Here is a 14006-nt window from a genome sequence, read left to right on the forward strand (position 1 = left end):
CAGGCCCTGTGTCCCGCACATTCTCAGTCATTCCGGTCCGGCTCCTTTCCCTCCTTCCCCAGCCTGAGGTGGGGGGTGGGCAGGAAAGAGTGCCCATCCCCCAATGCCGCCCAGCTCCAGACCATTCCTCCTCTGGCTCCAAAGCCACCTCCCAGCCTCCTCCTCAAGAGACTCTCCCGTGCAATGCCATCACCCCAGCCCTCCCGGCTCACCTGCTCTGGGACCACCTTTCTCAGTCTGGCTGTGGAGTCTGGTGCAACCCCCATTCCTCTGTCCTCCCACCCCACCCCTGGAAGGGGCCTCAAACATGTCCTGCATGTATTAAGCAGGGCATAACACTACTGTGTGCCGGGCTTCAGCGCACCCAGTGCATTTGGAGCCCTGGAGTCTGGGCGCCCCCAGGGCGCCGATCCGCCTGGACCTGCCCCGCCCCCTCCAGGCCTTGGGTGCTGCCCAGATGGTGAATAATGCGGGCCTGGCGGCGGGAGCGCTGGGAAGAGGCCTGGCAGGGCGCTGGGCGGCTGGAGGGGCTGAGGCTCCCAAGGAGGGGCCCCTGCCACCCCCACCGCAGCCACTGCATCCCTGCCACCTGCAGCCTGGGGGTCCCAAGGGCGCCGCCTTCCCCAGCGGGGAAGTCCCGGCGTGCTGGGGGCACCCACTGACCCCAAGTCAGCCAGGCCTGGGCCCGAGGGGCGTGGCCAGCGCAGGGTGGGCGGGGCTGATGAGAGACAGCGAGAGACAGAGACAGGACGGAGAGAGACAAGACGGAGAGAGAGAGCTGCGGGCTGCCAGCGGCCCCCACCCGTCCCAGCTCGGCTTAACCCCGGCAGACTCCTCCAGGCCGCGCCCCCGGGACATCCTGTGCCGCCACGCCCTCCATCTGTGTCCCGCGGTGACGGGCCAGCGCCAGGGTCCTCTGCTGGGCCCGCCCCTGGCCACAGCCAGACTGACTCAGTTTCCCTGGGAGGCCCCACTGGATCCCGTCCTTCCCTTCCCTCTGCCTGCCTCCAGCCGTCGCCCCAGCCTCGGCGCCCGCACATCTGCCTGCCCAGCTCCAGACGGCGCCCGGACCCCCGTGCGCAGGATCCAGCCAGGTGGGAGCCCCGCAGATGAGGTCTCTGAAGGTGAGGTCGCCCTGCCGGCTCAGGGCGGGATGCGCTGCTCTGGCTTGAGCCCAGGCTGCTGGGCGCATCCGGTGCTGGCCCTGCCCTGCTGTGGGTGTGTCCAAAAGCCCGCGGTGACAGTGGCCAGGTGCCAGGTGTCCCCTGTGTGGCCCGGGGATGGCATGGGTGCCCTGAGGCCTGCACTGGGCGCCCAGGCAGCTGGATCTGGGTGTGGCCCAGGCTGATTCTGTTGGGGGTGCTTCTGGTCTCTGTGGGGCCACATGGCTGTGAACGGGGGTCCCAGACTCAGGTGGCTACAGCTGGGGAGGGGGCCCAGGGCCTGGATGTGGCAGGGATCGAGTGTGGTTGTGTGGCTGTGTGTGTGTGATTTTGTCTCTGGGAGTGAACCATGCGTGGCTCTGGTTGTGTGTCTGTGTCTGTGCGTGTGTGGCGGTTGTGTGTGTGTGACTGTGTGTTTCTGCCAAGCGTCTGGGACTGTTAAACATTATGTGTTCATCTGTGCATCTTTCTGTTTGTGTGTGTTTGTGTGTATCTATGCACCTGCTGTGTTTCTGCCTGTGTGTCTGTGTTTTTCTGTCTGTGTCTGTCACATTTCTGCCTGTGTGTCTATGTGTGTCTCTGTGTCTGTAGTGTTTCTGCCTGTATGTCTGTTATGTTTCTGCCTGTGTGTGTCTGTGTGTCTGTAGTGTTTCTGCCTGTGTCTGTCTGTGTGTGTCTGTGTGTTGTGTTTCTGTGTGTGTCTATCTCTGTGTGTCTGTGTGTCTGCCATGTTTCTGTCTGTGTGTCTGTGTGTGCCTGTGTCTGTTGTGTTTCTGTGTGTGTCTGCGTGTGTCTGTGTGTCTGCCATGTTTCTGTGTGTGTGTCTGTACGTGTCTGTGCGTCTACCTGCTGTGTTTCTGTTTGTCACATTTCTGCCTGTGTCTGCTGTGTTTCTGCCTGTGTGTGTGTGTGGCTATCTGTGTGTGTCTCGAGTGTGCACACACGGCGGTGGCCTGAGGTGTGTGTTGGTGGAATCACTGTAGCTCATGATCCACCATTAACCACCAGCCACACTGCCTGGGTCCCGCCCCCTGGTCCCCTGCCGGCCCCTGTGTGAAGAAGGCTCCCTGCGTGCTCCCTGGGGGAGCCACCACTGGAGAGATAGGGAAACCGAGGCTCACAGGGGGCCACGTGACTCAGGGCCCAAACAAGGCTGGTGGGAGTCTGGCTGGCTGGGGACGTCCCTGCCCTGCACCCTATGGGCTGGGGACCCTGTTGGTGTCACAAACAGGAAATGTTCCCGGAAACAGAGCTTTGCGGTGAGGGGAGATGGGCCTATTAGGGTATGGAATGTGTCTGCCTCCACATCCGTGCAGGGTCCGCGCCCATGAGCGTTCGGGTCTACAGCAGGCATGGGAGGATCTGGCCTGGTCCCTGAAGTTTCAGGCCCAAAAGGGCCCTGTGGGTCCAAGGTCCAAGGTCGACCGGGGTGACACGGAGCCTCAGGGCTCCCTCCTGGCTGCCGGGCACCTCGCAGGGAGCTGAGCTGTGAGTACAGCCAGGCGCCCTGGAGAGGTGAGAGGCAGGGAGGCCTGGGCGGAGCACCTGCAGGCGTGGAGATCAGAATCTCACCCCCATTGCACAGAGCGGGGAAACTAAGGCTCGGCAAGGTGGAGCCCCACCCTGGCAGTGGCAGATCGGGGACTACAGCCTCCAAGCCTGTCTGGCGGAGGCGGGATGCGCTCAGGCCATGACAGGCAGGCAGGGCGGGCAGGGTGGGGTGCTGAAGAGAGCGGACTTGTTGAGAAATGGATGGATGATGAGGGGCCGCGCTCTAGGGAGGAGGAGGAGAAGGAGGGACGGGACATGAGGATGGAATGTGGAGTGGAGGAGAGGCCTGCTGTTTGGGAACCGAGGATCACATTCCACTGGCAACCGGGCTTGAGGGAGCCAGGCCTGGTGCCCACGCCCAGCCCAGCGCCCAGGCCTCTGGAAACAGCGCCGGACAGAGCCCTCCAAGTCACACGACCCGCGAGCCGGGTCCCCTGTCAGGGGTGGCATCGGCTGAGGAGGAACTCACTGTCCGCCTTCCAGAAAGAAGCCGGGAATTACGACAGAGATTTCTGGAACCCGAGACCCAGGCAAATTTCCATCAAAGTTGCAGGACCTCAGCCTCCTGGGATTCTAGAATGGAGGGGCATTCTGCGTTCCAGGACTGAAGGAAGCATGTTAGAGTTCTAGAACCCTGGACCCACTAAGGGCAAACGCCTGCTCTCAGGCTGCAAAATTCTGGAATTATTCAGCATGAAAAAGGGATCTTGGGTCCACACCTCTCCCCAGACACAGGGAGGGACAGTAATTTTCCCAAGAGCTGCACGGTGCTGCTCTACTCCCCCACGGGGTGGGGGCCCCTGCTGCCCCTCCTGGCCAATGCAGGAGGGAAGGGAGGCCCTGCCTGGTCCCCCCATTGGCCTCCTTGCCTGGAGAACTTGAGACGGCTGCCATCACCTGAACCCAGGGTGGGGAGTGGAGGTGGCGGGGGGACTGGAAACAGCCAGCTGTGGCCAGAAGGACTCAGTGCCAGTTTCCAGGCTCCCCTGGGCCACGGGCTCTGGGCCATGCATTTGCTCCCAGCCACGGGAGGTGTGAGGGAGTTCTGGGTGTGTGACCCCCGGTGAGTGGAGTGTGGTCGAGGAGACCCTGAGACCCAGGAGGGACTGGAAGTTGCTCCAGGCAGAAGTCGGGGCAGTGGCTGCAGGGACAGCCGAGTCCCAAGGAATGTTCAGAAACAGCACATACCAGCTCTCGAGGGAGGAACGCTTTGTCCCAGGGGAAATCCAAGTGCAGGAATCCAAATCCCAGGCGTCAAAGCAGCCCGGGGTGGACGGCAATGATTGCCAGAGACCGCGAGGAGCCCCCCACCGCATCTGCTCTCCAGGCCTCAGTTTCTCCTCTGGAAGCCCCACCTCCCACCACAGCGGCAATGGCCTTAGCTGTCCGCCCAGGAAGCGAGTGCAATGCCGCTGTCGGGAGCTGGATAATTTATGAGGCTGGATAAAGTGTAGCCAACCCCAGCAACCGGGCCAAAGAGCCACAGATGAGATGGGGAGTGAGGGCCACAGTCACCCATTTGACCGCCCTGGAACGCATTAGCTGCTGCAACCCCGCAGCCCAGGCACTGCCTCAGGGCCAGCAAGCACTGAGCGCCTGCTGTGGCGTGCTGGGTGCTGCATGTGGATCAGTTCATTCCCGTCACCAGCCCCCACCCCCACTTTTTTTTTTTTTGAGACAGAGTTTTGCTCTTATTGCTCAAGCTGGTTCAGTGGCACGATCTTGGCTCTGGGGCCCCGTTTCTGGCCCCAAAACATCACCTCCCCTCCTGGTGGTTCAAGCGATTCTCCTGCCTCAGCCTCCCGAGTAGCTGGGATTACAGACATGGGCCACCACGCCTGGCTAATTTTGGATTTTTAGTAGAGACGCGGTTTCTCCATGTTGGTCAGGCTGGTTTTGAACTCTCGACCTCAGGTGATCCGCCCACCTCGGCCTCCCAAAGTGCTGGGATTACAGGCGTCAGCCATATCAGTCCCATTTTATAGGAAGGGAAACTGAGGCTCACAGTAGAAACACGCCAATTCCAAGGTCAATGAGAGGGCACACAGCGAAGCCAGGGTTCCAGTCTAGTCTGACCAACTTTTAAGAAAATGCTAGACCAGGCATGGTGGCTCACACCTGTAGTTTTGGCACTGTGGAGGCCAAGGCAGGAGTCCAGGAGGTCGAGGCTGCAGTGAACTAAGATTGTGCCACTGCTCTCCAGCCTGGGCCACAGAGCCAGGCTCCACCTCTGAAAAATAAAAAATAAATAAAACCTCACATCCACTCCAGCCAGGTGCTGTAACCTTAGACAACTGACTTAACCTCTCTGTGCCTCAGTTTCACCATCTGCAAAATGAGGATCCTAATAGGACCTTTTTGTTTTGTTGTTGTTATTTATGTATTGATTTATTTTTGAGATGGAGTCTCACTCTTGTCACCCTGGCTGGAGTGCAATGGTTTGATCTTGGCTCACTGCAACCTCGGCCTCCTGGGTTCAAGCAATTCTCCTGCCACAGCTTCCTGAGTAGCTGGGATTACAGGTGTGCACCACCACGCCCGGCTAATGTTTGTTTTTTTATTTTTCTTTCTTTCTTTTTTTTTTTTTTTTTTTTGAGGTGGAGTCTCACTCTGTCGCCCAGGCTGGAGTACAGTGGTGCGTCTCGGCTCACTGCAAGCTCCGCCTCCTGGATTCACGCCATTCTCCTGCCTCAGCCTCCCAAGTAGGAGGGACTACAGGCGCCCGCCACCTCGCCCGGCTAATTTTTTGTGTTTTTAGTAGAGACGGGGTTTCACCGTGTTAGCCAGGATGGTCTCGATCTCCTGACCTTGTGATCTGCCCTCCTCGGCCTCCCAAAGTGCTGGGATTACAGGCGTGAGCCACCGCGCCTGGCCAGAAGCCGGTTCTTGAACCATCTCATTTTATTTTTACTTCACTCATCATACCTGGCCCCATTTTTTGTTTTTTGGGGGTTTTTTTAGCGTTGCTTTTGTTTTTGTTTTTGTTTTGAGACAGGGTCTCACTGTTGCCCAGGCTGGAGTGCAGTGGTGCAATTGTAGCTCACTGCAGCCTCGACATCTGGTGCTCAAGCAATCCTCCAACCTCAGCCTTCCGAGGAGCAGGGATTACAGGTGCATGCCACTACACCCAGATATATTTTTTTAAGAGATAGGGTCTTGCTGTGTTGGCCAGGCTGGGCTCGAACTCCTGACCTCAAGTGATCTGCCCACTTTGGCCTCCCAAAGTGCTGGGATAAGAGGTGTGAGCCGCTGCGCCCGGCTTGGCTCTGATGTTGTTGTGCAGTGTGGCTGAGCATTAGCCCCACAGAGGGTAACGGGTCCCCGCCTGCTGCTCTCTACCAGCCGTCCCTGGGGAACCTGCCATTCCGAAGAAGTTATGTTTTTTGTTCCCAAAATAGAACTGGATTTCAGGGTTTATTTATTATAAAAGCGACACCATGAAAATGGAGAAAAAGGCCAGGCACGGTGGCTCACGCCTGTAATCCCAGCACTTCGGGAGGCAGAGGCGGGAGGATCACTTGAGGTCAGGAGTTCAAGACCAGCCTGACCAATGTAGTAAAAACCCATCTCTGCTAAAAATACCAGCATTAGCTGGGCATGGTGGCTCACGCCTGTAATCCCAGCACTCTGGGAGGCCAAGGCAGGAGGATCACGAGGTCAGGAGATCGAGACCATCCTGGCTAACGCGGTGAAACCTCGTCTCTACTAAAAATGCAAAAAAATAACTGGGCGCGGTGGCGGGTGCCTGTAGTCCCAGCTTCTAGAGAGGCTGAGGCAGGAGAATGGCGTTAACCCAGGAGGCGGCAGAGCTTGCAGTGAGTGGAGATCGTGCCACTGCACTCCAGCCTGGGCGACAGAGCGAGACTCCATCTCAAAAGAAAAAAAGAAAGAAAGAAAGAAAGAAAAAAAACCAGGAGAGGATATTTGAGCTGGGGCATTGAAGGTTGTGTAGGAGTTCACCAGAGCTACTTACACTGAAATGCAGAATTAATCACAAGCAAATCTTCTCTCGCCTCCCAGGTGTGCCTGAACCAGTGCCAGCCTGCCCTGTCTCCAGCATCAGCCTGATGGGGTGGTGACTGATCCCGCAGGGCTCCGGAGCCATGTGGCCCAACGGCAGTTCCCTGGGGCCCTGTTTCCGGCCCACAAACATTACCCTGGAGGAGAGGCGGCTGATCGCCTCGCCCTGGTTCGCCGCCTCCTTTTGCGTGGTGGGCCTGGCCTCCAACCTGCTGGCCCTGAGCGTGCTGGCGGGCGCGCGGCAAGGGGGTTCACACACGCGCTCCTCCTTCCTCACCTTCCTCTGCGGCCTCGTCCTCACCGACTTCCTGGGGCTGCTGGTGACCGGTGCCATCGTGGTGTCCCAGCACGCCGCGCTCTTCGAGTGGCACGCCGTGGACCCCGGCTGCCGTCTCTGCCGCTTCATGGGCGTCGTCATGATCTTCTTCGGCCTGTCCCCGCTGCTGCTGGGGGCCACCATGGCCTCGGAGCGTTTCCTAGGCATCACCCGGCCCTTCTCCCGCCCAGTGGTCACCTCGCAGCGTCGTGCCTGGGCCACCGTGGGGCTGGTGTGGGCGGCCGCGCTGGCGCTGGGCCTGCTGCCCCTGCTGGGCCTGGGTCGCTACACCGTGCAATACCCGGGGTCCTGGTGCTTCCTGACGCTGGGCGCCGAGTCGGGGGACGTGGCCTTTGGGCTGCTCTTTTCCATGCTGGGCGGCCTCTCGGTTGGGCTGTCCTTCCTGCTGAACACCGTCAGCGTGGCCACCCTGTGCCACGTCTACCACGGGCAGGAGGCGGCCCAGCAGCGTCCCCGGGACTCCGAGGTGGAGATGATGGCTCAGCTCCTGGGCATCATGCTGGTGGCCAGCGTGTGTTGGCTGCCCCTGCTGGTGAGTGGGGGCTCTGCGGGGTCCTGCGACCCTCCTGACTGGACCTCTGGTCACCCAGGGTGGATTTAAATCCTGATGGTGACAGCCGGGCGTGGTGGCTCACACCTGTAATCCCAGCACTTTGGGAGGCCGAGTGGGCGGATCACGAGGTCAGGAGATCGAGACCATCCTGGCTAACACGGTGAAACCCCATCTGTACTAATAATACAAAAAAATTAGCCGGGCGTGGTGGCGGGGGCCTGTAGTCCCAGCTACTTGGGAGGCTGAGGCAGGAGAATGGCGTGAAGCCAGGAGGCAGAGCTTGCAGTGAGCTGAGATCGTGCCACTGTACTCCAGTCTGGGCAACAGAGCAAGACTCCGTCTCAAAAAAAAAAAAAAAAAGGAAAGAAAGAAAAAAAAAAAAACCAAAGCAAGTGACAGGTCAGATTTGGCCCATGGGTCAACCCTTGCTCTAAACCCTCCCATGACTCCCTATTACCCTCAGAAGAAAGTCCTCACAGGCACTTCCTGCAGATGCACCTGGCCCACTTCCATTTGCCCTTCAGTGACTTCCCCAGGCCAGGTCAGGCACCTCTTCTGGGCTCTGACATCGCTTCCTCATCACAGCTTTGCCCACCCCGTGCCGTAACCCCCCTGGGCCCAGTGTCCATCTCCCGACTAGAGGTGTGAGCCTATGAGGGTGTGCCCTGGGTGTTTCTTGGCTGCGGTTGCTGCTTCATCTAGCCTACCGTAGGTGCTCAGAACATTATTTATTTATTTATTTGTTTCTTTATTTGTTTATTTATTTGATTTATTTAGAGATGGGGTATCCTACTGTTGCCCAGGCTGGAGTGCAGTGGTATGATCTCAGCTCACTGCAACCTCTGCCTCCCAGGTTCAACCGATTCTCCTGCCTCAGCCTCCCAAGTAGCAGGGACTACAGGCGCCCAGCTAATTGTTTTGTATTTTTAGTAGAGATGGGGTTTCACTATGTTAACCAAGCTGGTCTTGAACTCCTGATTTTGTGATCTGCCCGCCTCGGCCTCCCAAAGTGCTGGGATTACAGGTGTGAGCCACTGCACCAGGCCCAGGAAATGCTTTTAATATAGTGATGCATTATAATATTATATAAATTATTTTGGCCGGGCTCAGTGGCTCATGCCTGGAATGCCAACACTTTGGGAGGGTGAGACAGGTGGGTCACTTGAGGCCAGGCATTTGAGAACAGCCTGGCCACCCTGGCCAACACGGTGAAACCCCATCTCTACTAAAAATACAAAATATTAGCTGGGCATGGTGGCAGGCACCTGTAATCCCAGCTACTCAGGAAACTGAGGCAGGAGGATTGCTTGAACCCGGGCGGCGGAGGTTACAGTGAGCTGAGATCACGCCACTGAACTCCAGCCTGGGCAACAGAGCAAGGCTCCATCTAAAAACAAACAAACAAACAAACAAACTATATATACATATATATAATTGTTGCTATTATTAGTACTATTATTATATTGAGATAGAGTCTCACTCTGTCACCCAGGCTGGAGTACAGTGGCGCGATCTCGGCTCACTGCAAGCTCTGCCTCCCGGGTTCATGCCATTCTCCTGCCTCAGCCTCCCAAGTAGCTGAGACTACAGTGCCCGCCACCACGCCCAGCTAATTTTTTCTGTAGTTTTAGTAGAGACAGAGTTTCACCATGTTAGCCAGGATGGTCTCAATCTCCTGACCTTGTGATCCGCCTGCCTCAGCGTCCCAAAGTGCTAGGATTATAGATGTGAGCCACCGCACCCAGCCAAATTATTTTATTTTATTTTATTTTATTTTATTTTATTTTATTTTAAGATGAAGTTTCGCTGTGTTGCCCAGGCTGGAGTGCAGTGGCGCAATCTTAGCTCACTGCAACCTCTGCCTCCTGGGTTCAAGGATCCTCCCACCTCAGCCTCCCAAGTAGCTGGGACTACAGGTGTGTGCCACCGCACCTGGCTAATTTTTGTATGTTTTAATAGAGATGGTGTTTGACCATGTTGGTCAAGCTGGTCTCAAACAAATTATCTTAATATAATGTAACATTTATTATAATATAATTGTATGATAAATGATATATATCAATTATATGCAACATTATAATTATGAATAATAATTATATTATCATATAATTGATTTTTTATACTAATTTATAGATAACATTCTTATTTTAAATATTTATTTTTAAATAGAGTTTAAAAATTTCCTATCATCCTGGCCTATAGATAAATACAATTTTTATTATTTAAAAATTGTATTTATTTATTTATTTTGAGACAGGATCTTGCTCTGTCACCCAGACTGGAGTGCAACCATGCCCGGGTAACTTTTTAGTTTATTTTTACTTTTTGTAGACATGAGGTCTCACTATGTTCCCCAGGCTGATCTTGAACTCCTGGGCTCACGTGATTCTCTCCTGTTGGCCTCCCAGAGTGCTGAGATTACAGGCATGAGCCACTGTCTGGGTAACAGTGCTCTAATTTATGGACGCATCAGAAGGAGCTCAGAGAGGTTAGTCAACTCTCCTGAGGTCACCCAGCAATGCACTAACAGAGTGGACACCGGCCAGTCGCAGTGGATCACTCCTGTAATTCCAGCACTCTAGGAGGCTGAGGTGGGCAGATCACTTGAGGTCAGGAGTTCGAGACTAGCCTGGCCAACATGGCGAAACCCCGTCTCTACTAAAAATACAAAAATTAGCCGGGTGGCTGGGAGCGGTGGCTCAAGCCTGTAATCCCAGCACTTTGGGAGGCTGAGACGGGCGAATCACGAGGTCAGGAGATCGAGTCCATCCTGGCTAACACGGTGAAACCCTGTCTCTACTAAAAAATACAAAAAACGGCCGGGCACGGTGGCTCAAGCCTGTAATCCCAGCACTTTGGGAGGCCGAGACGGGCGGATCACTAGGTCAGGAGATCGAGACCATCCTGGCTAACACGGTGAAACCCTGTCTCTACTAAAAAAAAAAAACACAAAAAACTAGCCGGGCGAGGTGGCGGGTGCCTGTAGTCCCAGCTACTCGGGAGGCTGAGGCAGCAGAATCGCTCGAATCTGGGAGGCAGAGGTTACTGTGAGCCGAGATCACACCACTATACTCCAGACTGGGCCACAGAGTGAGACCCTGTCTCAAAAATAAACAAATACAAAAACAAAGCAGGCCGGGCGCGGTGGCTCAAGCCTGTAATCCCAGCACTTTGGGAGGCCGAGACGGGCGGATCATGAGGTCAGGAGATCAAGACCATCCTGGGTAACCCGGTGAAACCCTGTCTCTACTAAAAAATACAAAAAAACAAAACTAGCCGGGCGAGGTGGCAGGCGCCTGTAGTCCCAGCTACTCGGGAGGCTGAGGCAGGAGAATGGCGTGAACCCGGTTGGCGGAGCTTGCAGTGAGCTGAGATCTGGCCACTGCACTCCAGCCTGGGCCTCAGAGCGAGACTCCGTCTCAAAAAAAAAAAAAAAAAAAAAAAAAAAAATTAGCCGGGTGTAGAGGCGGGCACCTGTAGTCCCAGCTACTGGGGAGGCTGAGGGAGGAGAATTCCTTGAACCCGCGAGGCAGAGGTTGCAGTGAGCTGAGATCGTGCCACTACACTCCAGCCTGGGCGACAGAACGAGACTGTGTCTCAAAAATAAAAATAAAAAACGGAGTGGACCCTGGATCTCAGGGGACCTGGGGCAGGGACCGGGGCGGGCGGGGCTGGAGGCGGAGCCCGGGCTGACCGCTGTCCCCTCTGCAGGTCTTCATCGCCCAGACAGTGCTGCGGAACCCGCCTGCCATGAGCCCCTCCGGGCAGCTGTCCCGCGCCACGGAGCAGGAGCTGCTCATCTACTTGCGCGTGGCCACGTGGAACCAGATCCTGGACCCCTGGGTGTACATCCTGTTCCGCCGCGCCGTGCTCAGGCGCCTCCAGCCTCGCCTCAGCACCCGGCCCAGGTCGCTGTCCCTCCAGCCGCAGCTCACGCAGCGCTCCGGGCTGCAGTAGGAAGTGGACAGAGCGCCCCTCCCGCGCGTTTCCGCGGAGCCCTCGGCCCCCTGGGACAGCCCATCTGCCTGTTCTGAGGATTCGGGAGCTGGGGGTGCTGGATGGACAGTGGGCGTCAGCAGCAGGGTTTTGAGGTTGACCCCAATCCAACCCCGGGACCCGCAACTTCTCCCTGATCCTTTTACCAAGACGTCTCCCTTCCTCGGCTCCCTTGTCCCATCCAGAGCTCCTACCACTTCTCTGCGCCCCTCACAGCCCCAGGAAGGGCGTGGGGACATTGGAAGAGGGTCTTGCATAGCTGTTTTTTGTTTTTTGTTTTTTGTTTTTTGTTTTTTTTGATGGAGTCTTGCTCTGTCCCCCAGGCTGCAGTGCAGTGGCACCATCTCAGCTCACTGCAAAACCTCCACCTCCCAGGTTCAAGCGTTTCTCCTGCCTCAGCCTCCCGAGTAGCTGGGCCTATAGACACATGCCACCATGCCCGGCTAATTTTTGTATTTTTAGTAGACACAGGTTTCACCATGTTGGACAGGGCTGGTCTTGAACTCCTGACCTCAGGTGATCCATCCGCCTCGGCCTCCCAAAGTGCTGGGATTACAAGCATGAACCACTACTTCTGGCTTTTTTTTTCTTTCTTTCTTTCTTTTTGAGACGGAGTCTCACTCTGTGGCCCAGGCTGGAGTGCAGTGGCATGATCTCAACTCACTGCAAGCTCCACCTCCTGGATTCAAGCGATTCTCGTGCCTCAGCCTCCTGAGCAGCTGGGACTACAGGCGTAAGTAAGCCACTGCGCCCGGCCTTCCATTGCTCTTTCACCCTGAATTTGACCTACTTGCTGGGGTACTGTTGCTTCCTTTTGAACCACCAACCGGGAAGGTTCTGTCCAGAAAAGATTGAATGTGAACGGGGGCACCCCCCTTTTCTTGCCAAAATATATCTCTGCCTTTGGTTTGATTTTCCTTTGGGTCCAGAAGTTGTCAGTCTCCGGGGTTTTGTGCACTGAACCTCACCCAGGGCAGACAAGGGCAAGGCTGGGGAGGAGAGGAGGGAAGAGAGGATTCGGTTCCTCCCCCACTTGTTTCTTGAGTGTTTCGTAATCACTTCATGGGTGGTACTGCCTAGAATTCTCCCAGCAGCCTGTCATGGGAGGGCTTCAGGTTAGCCCTGGTCAAACCACCTTTGAATCTGCATGTTATTAAAAGTAGGTATAAATGGGCTAGGTGTGATTGTTCATGCCTGTCATCCCAGCACTTTGAGAGGCTGAGGATGGTGGATCACCTGAAGTCAGGAGTTCAAGACCAGCCTGGCCAACATGGTGAACCCCTGTCTCTACTAAAAATACAAAACTGGCTGGGCGCGGTGGCTCATGCCTGGAGTCCCAGCACTTTGGGAGGCCGAGACGGGCGGATCACCTGAGGTCGGAGTTCGAGCCCAGCCTCACCAACATGCAGAAACCCCATCTCTACTAAAAATACAAAAAAAAAAAAAGAAAAAAAAATTAGCCGGGCGTGATGGCGCATGTCTATAATCTAAGCTACTCGGAAGGCTGAGGCAAAAGAATCGCTTGAACCAAGGAGGTGGAGGTTGTGGTGAACTGAGATCATGTCATTGCATTCCAGCCTGGGCAACGAGAGCAAAACTCCGTCTCTAAAGACAAACAAACAAACAAACAAACAATTAGCCAGGCGTGGTGGCAGGTGCCTGTAATCCCAACTGTGCAGGAGGCTGAGGCAGGAGAATTGGTTGAACCCGGGACGCAGAGGTTGCAGTGAGCTGAGATCGCACCACTGCACTCCAGCCTGGGCAACAGAGTGAGACTTCATCTCTAAATAAATAAATGAATAGAACAGAGAAAGAGAGAGAGAGAGAGATGCAAAAGCATGGAGTGATGCCCCTGTTTCCTCTACTGTTCACTTGTTCACCCAACAGTCTTCAAACACCACAGTGTTCTGTACAGCACCTTGCACATGGTAGGTGCTCAATAAATATTGGGAGAAAGGACCAATGGTGGCTGGGCGCAGCGTCTCACGCCTGTAATCCCAGCACTTTGAGAGGCCGAGGCGGGCGGATCACGAGGTCAGAAGATCGAGACCATCCTGGCCAACACGGTGAAATCGCATCTCTACTAAAAAGACAAAACATTAGCCGGGTGGCTGGGCGCAGTGGCTGAAGCCTGTAATCCCAGCACTTTGGGAGGCTGAGATGGGCGGATCACGAGGTCAGGAGATCAAGACCATCCTGGCTAACACGGTGAAACCCCGTCTCTACTAAAAAAAAATACAAAAAAACTAGCTGGGCGTGGTGGTGGGTGCCTGTAGTCCCAGCTACTCGGGAGGTTGAGGCAGGAGAATAGCGTGAACCTGGGAGGCGGAGCTTGCAGTGAGCCGAGATCGCGCCACTGCACTCCAGCCTGGGCGACAGAGCGAGA

General features: G+C 55.7%; 1 protein-coding gene across 2 annotated transcripts; it reads left to right on the forward strand.

The window, feature by feature from the left end:
* Positions 1–495: 495 nt before the first annotated feature.
* Positions 496–12793, forward strand: TBXA2R (thromboxane A2 receptor). Of its 2 annotated transcripts, none has more exons than XM_007994791.3 (3): positions 496–1124; positions 6735–7603; positions 11336–12793. In XM_007994791.3, exons 2-3 carry the CDS (start codon positions 6818–6820, stop codon positions 11579–11581), a joined length of 1032 nt encoding a protein of 343 aa, XP_007992982.1. In that variant the 5' UTR covers positions 496–1124; positions 6735–6817; the 3' UTR covers positions 11582–12793. The 2 variants fall into 2 exon arrangements, with proteins under 2 accessions (XP_007992982.1, XP_007992981.2); XM_007994790.3 differs by having other exon boundaries at positions 496–1094.
* The last annotated feature ends 1213 nt before the right edge of the window (positions 12794–14006 follow it).

Source organism: Chlorocebus sabaeus, chromosome 6, assembly GCF_047675955.1.
Source record: "Chlorocebus sabaeus isolate Y175 chromosome 6, mChlSab1.0.hap1, whole genome shotgun sequence".
Lineage (NCBI taxonomy): Eukaryota > Metazoa > Chordata > Mammalia > Primates > Cercopithecidae > Chlorocebus > Chlorocebus sabaeus.

Excerpts from the sequence above, each read along its gene's own strand:
- TBXA2R (XM_007994791.3), top strand. The coding sequence starts at position 6,818 with ATGTGGCCCAACGGCAGTTCCCTGGGGCCCTGTTTCCGGCCCACAAAC. Across the intron at positions 7,604-11,335 it reads TGTGTTGGCTGCCCCTGCTG|GTCTTCATCGCCCAGACAGT; the intron begins GTGAGTGGGGGC and ends TCCCCTCTGCAG.